This window comes from Hetaerina americana, unplaced genomic scaffold (genome assembly GCF_022747635.1).
Source record: "Hetaerina americana unplaced genomic scaffold, ioHetAmer1.1.p SCAF_6, whole genome shotgun sequence".
In the NCBI taxonomy this organism is placed as follows: Eukaryota; Metazoa; Arthropoda; class Insecta; order Odonata; family Calopterygidae; genus Hetaerina; species Hetaerina americana.
In genome coordinates, this window is record NW_027287205.1 from 7,302,934 (window position 1) to 7,315,508 (window position 12,575).

The 12,575-nt window shown below is 36.0% G+C and overlaps 1 protein-coding gene across 1 annotated transcript in view; it reads right to left on the reverse strand.

The window, feature by feature from the left end:
- Positions 1-1,963: 1,963 nt before the first annotated feature.
- LOC139694993 (thyroid receptor-interacting protein 11-like) overlaps positions 1,964-12,575 on the reverse strand; it is a 70,263-nt gene continuing 59,651 nt past the window's right edge. The window contains exons 17-20 of the mRNA XM_071593559.1: positions 7,681-7,762; positions 3,098-3,332; positions 2,621-2,734; positions 1,964-2,468 (exon numbers count right to left, since the gene is read on the reverse strand). Coding sequence (XP_071449660.1) covers positions 2,322-2,468; positions 2,621-2,734; positions 3,098-3,332; positions 7,681-7,762 — 578 coding nt within the window. The 3' untranslated portion in view covers positions 1,964-2,321. The remainder of the gene's footprint in view (positions 2,469-2,620; positions 2,735-3,097; positions 3,333-7,680; positions 7,763-12,575) is intronic.

The following is a 12,575-nucleotide window of genomic DNA, read 5'->3' on the forward strand; positions in this document are numbered from 1 at the left end:
ATATCCTCCTGTTGGTTAATTGTGCCATGCTTATTGAAAGTAAACCATGCATTCACCATTCAGGGTTTTACACCCTCTCTCCAATGACAACCAGGAAGACAGCCACATGTGTACGTAGTATGGAATTTCATCTGACTGGAGTGAAAGATTCAAAAGAAGGGTCCTGTGGTATCCCAGGGTGATATGCTTATTAAACTATCCTCCTCTAGATGTCTTCTCTAACATAAATGGCACTGCGACTATCAGTCTGATAGCAGGATAATGGTTGAATCTAATTATGGGAGTAATAGCGGCAATTTGGAAAAGCTTTTTGTGGTAGGAGAGTTGATGGGATTTTTGATTAAATGAGGACTGCACCATACAGCTTATTACCTGGGCCACCCCATGAAACCAGACTTAAAAAGTATTAGTATTTCTCATAGCAGAAACATTTCATTTGGAATATTCCTACCCTTCCTTTCGATTGTCTCCATCTAAATCTACCCTCTTTAAGAAGGCATTCTTAATAATTATGCAATCCCCGTTGATTATCATGAGTTTTCAGCTGAATTAGAAGCTAAGTCTTTACTTGATGTTTTCAATCCTTACGGAAAGTTTATTAGCAGCATTTTGTACCTCACAGTTGTAAAATCAAGAGAGCCATTTGAACAAATATTAATTTTGCCACTAGAAATAAATTCTTCAACATTTGTCAGTTCTCCTCAATACCATCAATTCTCTCAAGAAAGAGAGAATTGGTGACAGGGATGTTGGGTAAGGATGTTAAGAAAAAGCTTGCTAAAACTTGGATGTGGAGCATAGTTATGTTTGTGCGGAAACAGGGTTATTGAAGCAGGATGATAGAAATAGATTGGAGGCTTTTGACATGTGGGCGTGGAGAAGAATGGAGAAGGTGAAATGGACCAAAAGGAAAATGAACAAGGAAGTGCTAGGCTATTAAATGTATTCCTTCAAAAGTCTTCAAAGTAGCACCCTTGACCGTCCACACCCCGCTGCCAGGGGATTTTCCATGTCTCGTACATCTTCTGGAAGGTGGCGCCCAGAATGCTGCTAAGCTCCTTCGTCATGGCCTCTTATATTATATATCTTCCACCTAGCCGTGGTGACTTCCTTTCAGTAAGGACTTGAGGCAGGGGAAGAGGAAGAAGCTTCAGGGGCATTGTATACGAAAGTTTGGATCCTCACCTACATGGTCGAGAACCTCTTGGCAGAGCAACATGTGAGTTTTCTTTTGTTTGCTTGAGAACACTCGCGGCACCAACTTCGCACACGTCTTTCTCATGCCCATGTTTTCGGTCGAAAGTCGATGCACGTCACATTTAGGGATACTAAGTTCATAAAAAACCATGCTAACACTTAATCTGCAATCCCTGTTCAACAAAGCCTTCACTCTTGCAAGAGTTACTTCAATTTTTGAGGTTGAAGGGAAACGTTCAGTGTCTTCAAAATATTCTCTACCCTCCCGAAACAACTTGTGAAAACACTCAACAAACCTGATCTGCCCGTGGCGTTATCACCATAAGTTGCTTTGAGCATGTCGTGAGTCTATCTCCTCGCTTCACCCAGTTCCACGCAAAATTTGAGGGCATAAGCGCTGTTGTAATAACAGCTTCATGACGTAGTGTAACGAGGTCATGTTATAGAGGTTTTGCAAACGAACGATCCACACTTCGTACAGGTTGAGAGCCAACAGCCCACCGTCCTCCAGCCTTTCCTGAGACTCCCCTCCCTTGAACGAAGCTGGAGAAACCACCGCCTGTCCATCCGCCTATCCCGGGAAAAAAATCAGTCATACTGCTTTTGGGACAGAGCTTGCATACCCTGAAAAGGTTACCTTAAAAATTGATCCATCAAATTTATTTTTCTGGGCTACTAGAATTCGCTCTCCTGGAGGGGGGGCAAGTTTTTTTAAATACATTTTCTCTAGGAGGTGTAAGATTGAGTGAATGTACACAGTTATTCCTTGAGTCTCATGCACTTTATTAAAAATTTCATTCTTATTGTGCCTTTTTGGTATGTACACAAATTATATTACATTTTACAATATTTATTAAAAAAATCAGCACCATGAATTCATTTAAACTCTCACATTGAATTCGTTTAATCTCTCTCGCTTGAGTATACTAAAAATTCTGGAAGAAAGAAGTTCAAATTGCCCAATTTTCAATAAACAACATATACACTCTCGACAGAAGGACAAAATAACAAACTTCTGATCCATGAACCATGATTCGTTGGTCTATTTACAAAGTTATATGCACTTTGCCCATGCAGTCCTGTGCATTTATATATTCTTTATGTATTAAAATAAATGAAAACTATCAACTGTCTTTCAAAACATCTTTTAAAATACAACTACTATTACTCCCGCTAGCAACAGAAAAAGTAGGTAACGTAGGTAAGACAGACTCGGACAAGAGAAGTGGAGGCGTAGAAGATGTAGAAGGAGTCCTCGAATGTCCTGAGGCCTAAAAAAGAAAGATATGGCGACTAAGTAACTCTACCTCAAGGAGTAATGGACAGATATATACACTAACTTTGTTAATTACAAATAGCATTTTATTCTACCATCAATTATTCACAGGAATGAAATAATTTTACATGCACAATCATTACTTACCGGAGAGGACGATCTGACTGGTTCAATTCTGGCATCAGAAATCATTCGCAGCTGTGGCACTGACTTAGGTCGAGATTCACTTTCCAAAAACCTTATAAACGCCTCCGAGAGTGACTGGAATGTAAGGAAAAATATAACATCATCAGAAGCTCATCAAATACATATCACCATTTAACATAAAACAAACACAATGGAAATATGTAACTCTGACTCATGGAAAAAATACGAATGATTTCCCAGGGAACAAAAGCACGAAATTTCATAACTGCAGGCAAACTATTGTCCAATGGCTGATATAATGAATACACACAAAGCTATTTGAATGGATTGGACGGAAGGGTCAAAATGTATAACATGGTTCCTTCAAAAAGTGCATATGCATTAATTGGCCACCCTGAAGGAAATCCTACCTTTCTGGCTGTGGCATATATAAGCAATCAAAGAACTGAAGAAAGGGCTAAACTAGCATCAACGTACCGGTTGATTGAGATCTGGTGCAGGGCTTCCATCTTTCGACTGGTGACCTCCACTCCAGCCAGCCAATCCACGCAGCCACCCCGTGCCTTTCCCAGGTCCATCCCCAAGGTCAACACGTTCCTTCTCCTCTTTGTTGAATTCTAGGATAGTCACGATGATTCTGAGTATTTCATAACGGCGATTCCCTTGCATTGGGGATGAGAGGTATCCCAGCAAAAGATTCTTCACCAAATTCCTGAATTAAGTAAAATATAATAAGTATAAATTTTGGATGAAAAAACATTTTAAAAAGAAGACATTTCAACAAACTGGACTTCCCTCTCACTTAAGCTAAGACTATAGTAGTAGGTAACACGAGGAATGTGTCACTTACTCCAACATTTGAAAACATCAGCCATGGGTAGTGAATTTTAGAATGGAAAAAATACAAAACAGCATGTATGTGGAATTATATCACTACTAAAAATTTGTCGGCAATAAGGGTGCAAAACAGTGACAGTTCAACCACAGAAGCATCAAATTAGTATTATTAAAAAGTTTCTATTTCAGGATGAAGGAATATCCAGAATGTGACCTTTTTAAAAGCATTTTGATGTAACTTAAGCAAGTAAATTGCCCTTAGTAAAAAGTACTTACACTTGCTGATGGGAATTATCAGCAGTGGCCACAAAATAGAATCTTCAGAAAAAATTTCAATTCCCAACCATCACAACTTTGACGACATCTACTTTGAAAACAAACATATCTCACCCACTGTTGTTTTACATGGACATAAATTACACAGTGAATGCCTGAGAAAGTATATTTATAATTTCAATAAGCCTCTAATATCAAATTCTCTGCATAACCCTCGCAAACTTCACCGTGATTGGTTCACAGATGTGGGTAAACAACCTTGAAGCCAGACACCCTTCAGGATCTTTCAATCTTATAACAAGACGATTCCTGTATTATTATTTGGCATTCTACAGGTTCAAGTAGGTTATAGGATGGACATGGCTGAACACAATAGTTGAGTGTTACATTTCTTTGCCTTTCTTAATAAATAACTTGACATCAGAACCTACAATATAGCCCTTCTTACTCAATTCTGCATACTTCCTTCCTTCTGTTCAATATGCCTATCCCCTTCCTCACTTGCCTAACATTTGCCCTTACATCATGGTCTTGAACATCCCAGGACTACATAAAATGCCTTAAGCCTACAAAATTGGCCTTACTTCAATTACTATGCTTCTGTGCTGCGCAAACCATGCTCCTTATCAAAGTTGACACAAGCAGTTTCTCAACATCCTTACTCAATGTCCCTCTCATCAACTTCTGCCTCCTTGTGAAAGCTTCTTTGCCTAATGAAATTCTTCTTATGCCCTCACTACTTTGACCATTTTGGTCAACAACACTTCAGAGAAAGATAAAGCATTGTTCCATCTCAACCTTATGATTACCTCAACATTAACTTGGCTTTTCTTTTTCTCAATATCACATAACCTTTTTTTATTTCTTTTTTCACATTTATTCTTATCCCATCTCTATTGCACTGAATTTCCTATGTACTCAGCGATGCTTGCAACCCCACAGCTGACTGAAAAACTAAAGCTTGGTCATCTGCAAATCTGATTTTATGATTTCCTGCTGACTTTCGTTCCTACCTCCAGTTCTTCCCATGCCTCTTTAATCATTTCCTCCACATACAGGCTGAACAGCAACGGTGATAATGGGCAACCCTACCTTACACCTCTTCCTAACACTGCCCATCTGGACTCCCCGTTCCCCACCCGCACCTTAGCAGTCTGAGACATGTACAGGTTGCGGATTAGCCTCCTTTCCCTCCAATCCATTCCTATTTTCAGCAATATACTCATTAGTTTTTCCCAATCCACTCACTCAAACACCTTGAAATCAACAAAACAGACAAATACATTCCGATTGTATGCCATGTTCTTCTCCATTGATGTTCTCATTACTCCAATGGCATCAAACATGCCTCTCCCCTTCCTGAACCCTTCTCTGACAATCCCGAGAACCAATTTAGCTGCGTGCGAAATCAAACTTAATGTTCTGTAGTCCTCACATGATGTAGTATTCTCCTTTTTTGGGATAGGAACTAACACTGACCTGACAAAATTTTCCAGCCAAACTCCTCCCTCATAAATATCATAAATTAGTCCATAAAAACTCTTCCTACCCATTTCCCTAGACCATTAAGTAACTCAAAGGGAATAACGTCCATCCCCAAGGCTTCATTTGATTTTAATTCCAATGCCTTTTATATCTCATCGTCAAGTATGCCTGGACCTTAACTACTCTCATCTATGTCATGCTCTTTTTCTATGCCTAAGCTGGCCTTATGTCTTTACCATATAGTTTCTCCATACATATACCCTCCATCTCTCTAGAATCTTTCCTGGTTCAAATAATTATTTTCCTGACTTATCTTTCATAGTTTGTACAGATTTTTTCTTCATATTGTCCGACAGTGTTATAACCTTCCTGTGTAGCACACCAATTTCCCCCTTCCTCTGCAAACTTTCAATATCCTTGCACTGTCTTCCACCATACCTCTTTCAGCTTATTGTCTTCCTGCCTCAGTTTATTAATGCTGTAATCTCGGGCCATGGAGCAATAGTACCTGAATTATAAACGATTACTTTTAAAGGGTTATGGTGAATATGCTCCATCGCAAGATACGTGTAAATGATGGTTTCAGTGTTACAAAATTGGTGACTTCAATATTCCACACAAGGAACATGGAAAATCACCATGAAGATGTGAAAAAATGGCTCGATGAATGGTTTGCGGCAAAGGGGAAAGATTTTTACTTGGCGTGGTATCTACATATTACCCGAGAGATGGGAAAAATGTCTAACTAGCAACGCAGCATACTTTGAATAAAGCTCTTTTTATCATTCTTCCGAATTTTAATTTTTTTTAAATCAGCATTATGTAATTGTACACCTGGTAAGAGCCATTTTCTTATATTTCAATATTGGCGGGTAAGACCAAAGTTGCGTGCCTCCAGTGCCATTTATTGATTGTTTCCACAGCCACTGAAATTCTTGTTTTGCTTCAATAGCTGTTTGACTGTTAGTGAATACTGGTAACAATATCTATGCCCATAACCCCTGGTGCTAATTGTGAAGTTTGTGCAACAGGATCATCAGCTACTAAAATTCAAGAGATGTGCTTAGTTTATTGACCTACAGTAATAATGGGTGAAGGAAAGGTTAGACAATGGTGTCCAGGGTTCAAAAATGGCCGCTCAGATGTGCACGATGAAGAGTTAAGTGACGGGCCCAGTGTCCAAGCCGATGAAATGACTCAACAAGTGGACCATGACCTGCGACCCAATCAACAATTAGTGTTCTGGGGCTGATAACTTTTCCTCTTATTGGATGCATCACTACGAAGCCTAATTTCATGGGTAAGCCCCGATATCACAGATTGTGTGCAAGGTGGTTTCCAAAAATGCTTCCTGACCAACCAAAGCAAAGAATGTTGAGTGGACCAACATTTTTGGACTGCTATCAAGTCTTGACCTAGCACCTAGTGACTATTTGCTCATCTTGCACTTGAAACAGTGGTTTGTTGGACACTAAGGTGATGGGGACCTCAAGACCGCCATTGCCAACTGCTTCTGGCCCTAGGTATCAAACTTCTATGCTGAGGGACTGCAAGGAATGCTAGAAAACATTGCAATTCTACAATTCACAATTTATTCATGTACAACCATGGTTTCAGGTCACACCTGATGATGCTTCATGGCAATAAAACCATGGCCGGGTGCTGGTAAATTGTGAACTGTGGATTTGCAGGGTTTTTTACCATTCTTTGAAATACGGAGAAATTCGACAGAGTTAAGTCTGAGACAGTGTCCAACGCTGAGGGATCCAAGGAGCTGGTGTAGCGTAACGAAAAGGACTTGGAAGTGCACAGCAATTATGAGGAAAAGTGAAGTAAGCTTGTATGAAAATAACAGTCAATGAAAAATTTTACTTACAAATTTAATTTTTAAAGACCCAATTACGCTTTGAATATGCCTAGTCTTTATAGCTAGTCTTTGAATATACCCCAGTCATTTGCACAGCACTAGCTGACGTGTTTTCTTCAAAAGGGAATCAATACTAAGATTCTTAAGAGCAGATTCCAGGAGACCATTGCTTTGCAATCATTTTGAAACAGTACTTGCCATAACTTGTAGAATTTCTTCACAATTAAAAAATAATTGATAGAATTCACTTTGGATTTTTTATTTAATGACCATATCATAGTCCTTATACTAAAAACCATGACTGTGATACAGAAGACCATAAAGAAGATGCTACAAGATATATTTTTATGTGTTTTCCAACTGTTGTGTTATTGCTCTAGTTAAGTCGTTGAATTTTGAAAAACACAATTTATGAATGTACCATTCACTGCTCAGCTGTATTTTTTTTAAAAGAGAGGATGATTCAAAATAACTATAATTATTTTCTCTCCTGTCTGAATAAGTAACTCCTCTAAAGAGGTATTATATTTCTTCTATCATGATTTTCTATCAATCATATTTTAATCTCATTACATAGCAATTAATTTTTACTTACTTGTCAACTTTTCCTTCTACGCTGAGGCTAGCATTTCGCAGTCTTTCTTCAGCTGATATTAGACTAGCATTGAGCTTTTTCACTATAAACAAATCAGGGAGAATATTTAGACAGACATATTAAGATCAGCTCACAACCTTTAAAATTTTAATAAAAAATAAGTTTACAGGAAGTAACATGATTTAACCCATACCTATTAAAACCAAATACCAAAATTTATAAAAAGTCCACAATGGTACATACAATCAATCGTATTATATCAATAAACATGCTAGGAAACAAATAAATACATGAGGTAGGGCCGGGTACATAATGAGAAAGGGATATTGAGCCATTGCATGCTACTATGTAGACTAGAGCACTCTCTTGCTTTGTGAAATCATTTCGACGAAGCCTCCTGTCAGCAGGCAATCAATCAGGAGATTAAAATGGCCAAAGAAAGAGTATAACACAAGCACTGGCACTATTCAACATGCCCACCAGTACCTGATGTAATACTCATCATTGGGCCACCAGAGCCATTCCACAAAACCCTCCAGCCAAAGCAGCCACCAAACCTTTGGTGAAGGTCTCCAATTCATTTAATTACTCAACTCTATGAAATTAGATTTATAAAAAAAATATTACACTACTTATAAGTTAATGGCCAAACTGTGAATGCTACTCCCTTCACTGTTCAAGATAGAATTCAAATTAAATTTTACTACAAATGACAAAACAGCAAGTTCATCGGCTCAAAATCATGCTGGTTGAGTGATTTACCAGAAGAGATGGACACCATTTCAGCATCAGAGTATTCAATCAGCTCTAGTCGAATGCTTTTCATTTTTCAAGTGGATGTATTCATAAAATGTACAAATTTCATCACACCACGTGATCAAATTTGAATTTACTCCACCGGATTGTGAGTACTCAGTATCGTCTTGATTAAAATCCCAATTAAAATTGACTGAATTCAAAGGAAAGAAATGAGCAATGTCCCACTTTTATTCAATTCTGATCGCCTCCAGTTCAAGAATCCTGGACGGCTCCATTGCTATATGACTTTGCAAAGAGAGTGATACACCCATGGCTCATCTCCTGATATAGGGGACCTTTTGCCGAGACAATCCATCAAGAAAGTTACCAATGATCATGTCAACAAAGATATTAAGGTAATGACTAAATCAATCCAAATATTTCAAGGCATGTTGTCACTTGAAGCTACAGTGATTCTCTGAAATTGGTGAAACAAGTTTTATCATCCCATTAACCATGGCATGCAACTAACTATTCACAAAGTATTTTCTATGCAAAATTATTAAAAAATTCACTAATTCACTAAATATGTAAATCCACAGAAGTACAAACACCTGAAAAAACACCGACAGGATATTTCATCAAAATTACTGACCCATCCAAACACCTTTGAACTTAATCTCTCACACCAGGTATTTAATTACTGGCACTTTAACGGGGGCAAATAATGAACAATCAAAGCCCACAACTCTAGCCATTTTTGAGTGGAAAGCATTTTTATATCAATGTACATTAAACAATATTCAGCTGAAAACTAGCTCTATAAAAAAATTGCCCCATAAATAAAATGAGGTAATTTAAAATCTTATTCTACAATATATTTATAAAGATCAAATCATCCACTAAGATTAAGAAATACTGAAACATTTACAAAAAATAATCAAATAAATATTTCCAGCGGTCAACAGTTAAAAAAATTTTAACTTAACCTTGAATGTAGATATTTAATACATGCAAAGTTACTTCATCCCAGAAACTCACATGCCTACTTTTTAAATACACCCAGTATGCAAAAAAAAATAACTTTTGCACATGATTTATCAGGTCCAAAGTGATTCAGATTTTTTTTCATGCAACTGAAATAGCATGCCCTTTGATAATTTATTTTTAACAGAACAGAAAAATTGAATAATCGCCATTATTCAATCAAGAAATCCAAATTTGCCATCTAATAAACACACTGTTCTGTAGGTGCAAAAAAAATGCCTTTTTTTCGAATGATTTGTTATGCCCTAGATGGTTATTTGTTTAACTGATTTTAAGTTTTCCACAAATTACAAAAGGAAAATTTTTTAATGATTGAGAAAATACATAAATGTATTTTACTTGCATAATGGCAAATATAACAATTAAGAAACAAATGAATGTATCTTAAAAATGGTTAAATAAAAATGGTTGAGATGTTTATTAAAGCAGCTGACATAGCATGCCCTTTGAACAGTTCCTTTTTCGTTGAACATAATAATATATATTCTCTGAAGTCATTCAGTCAACATATTTGCAATGACTGACTAAAATGTTCCTCACTGTGCTACAGCAAAATGTAAGCTTATCTCCAAATAAAAAGTGTGAAATGAATAAATAAAGATGGCAATGAACCAATGGCACTAATGAAAGTAATCCAAATAGTAGCATGGGTGGCGAGCATCCATCGTAAAAATTAAAATGCAATCAATAAAAAACCAAAACATGCATTTTCTTGATGCAGAGTTTGGCAAGTATTACAAAACAAACCAGGGCAACTGAATTTAAAAATTAATAAAATTAAATTCAATAACTAAGCGCTGTGGCCATATAGATGTATAATCCAATAAATGATTAAAACGAAAACGCAAAAAAAATAATATTTCCATCCTGGAGATCAAGTGTATATTGCCATTTCTATCAATCAAGGATTTCATGCAAAAAATATTCCATGAACAATCCATTTCACAGTTCATAAAAGCTGTCAATAAATATGATATGTAATTGGATAGTCTCAATTCAAAAGGAATATTACAATAGGTAATTTCAACAGCAATTTCAAATGGATCATCATTATATTTTTAAATAAAACCCTTAAACCTCTGTCCTCCCCCCTCCAAATGGTCAGATATGAAGCATGCTATTATTACAGCTTTTAAGTTATCCTGCACTTAAATAATTTTACAATTTGGTATGAAACCATGGGGTTGTCTACCAATATATAAAATGGTGTGTGCACTAAATATTCCAAAACAAATCAAATTAAACTACCAATGTTAGAAATAACAAATGATTAAAGCAAATTATCCTACAAAGATAGTTTCCCTTCGCAAAAAATTTAAAAAATGTTGATTGTTTTAATCATGTTTACCGATAAACTTGGAAAAATTATGTTCAAATTAACGTTTGGCATTTTAATGAGCGAATACACTTAAATTTTGCGAGCAGCACAGACAAAACTGTATTCCCAATTACAAATAGAAAAATGGGAAAAGTTATTACTTGAAAACAATTAAGATATCCAAATCCTAAAACTGCAATAGGAATGTCACACCTATGGATATGATTACTGCATGGCTATTGCATTTATTTGCAGAGAGAGACCAATGTATTTCTAAAATGGCATAAAGAAACCTGTTATCAGACTCTAATAGTTAACTATATTTTTTTATGAAAATTTAATTTTTCCTCTCGACTGGTTGCATTTTAACAAGTTAACCAACTTTGATGGATATACTCTCGTTTATTTACAGGATATTCCAAATTTTATAGAATAAATCTATGACAGAGAAAATATCTAATGGTGAACTATATCATCATTGCTGCCACAAATATATACTGCTTTCCTCTTGAGGATTAACACCACAGACAGTTTGAAAGGTCAGAAATTCAACTCAAATTCAATAAACGATAATATATTATTGACTTCCTGGATATTCTGCCATTATCCCTAGTGGCTAAAACCAACAAGAAACAAAATGCACCGATAGTCAGGATGAATGAGGTTATGACCTGTGAAACCCCACATGGCAATCTGAGTTACAATATTATACTCACAGTTACCACATGAGATTACACAAGCACTCCCAAATTGTCCAAAAAGTGTCTCCCAAATAAAGTTCTCAGGCATTTTTAAGTCCATTGAAATGGTAAATATAAGCTGAAAACAGAGACATCATGTACCACCTACTTTTAATACAAGAATCATCATTTTTCAATGCAATGGAAAATGTTCTCAGAACTGTTTATGCAATGCAGTACCAAAAGCGGTCATATGTATTAACATTTGCCATACTGCAATTTTACATTAAACAAATGTCTACTTACATGCACAATGAAGCTGAAATAAGGCAAACTGCTGATGCACAATGCCATTTCACATTCACTGTGATAAAGGCATCATGTCAACCAAGCAAACTACACAAAAATTGAATGCAAAACCCAAGAAAAAAAGGCTATAAAGTTTCATACGTATGTCTGTGGGCATAGGTTTGATACTATGCAGTAGTAACGCGGCTAACTTGAAAATATCATCTTAAATTTATCTAAATTTCAACTTAATATTAATAAAAATAACTACAACAGGCGGCTGTGTTAACTTCACTTACATCAAATAATTAATTATTGAAACCAATACAAATCACCATTAATGACTACCAAAAATTAAATGTGCTTTAACACACGATATATTATGATAAAACAAATAAAAAATGCTAAAAACTGCGTTTAATAAGGTATTATGATGGTTATAACACAAAGGAAACATTACTAGTTCAAAATGCATGCACTTAAAACTATCCATTATTTAAAAGGACTAAGGTGCGTACAACTGAAAATCTTACACCCTTATGATAAAGCAAAATTGACTACAATATGTAAACGTATTATCCAATTTTTTATTTGAATTTTCTCACCAAAATAGTTGAAAGATGACAAAATATACGAAGGTCACGCCTGATAGGTATAGGAGTCAACAACAAAATCAGTTACGATATTTGTGAATATGAGCCAATCATTCCTCAGTTTTTTCTGAACTGATGTTTGTTTATCATTCAATGGCAGTGAAACTAAAAAATTGTTCTTTTGGACCAATAATTATACATACAGCTAGCATGATAGTACCATTGAACAAA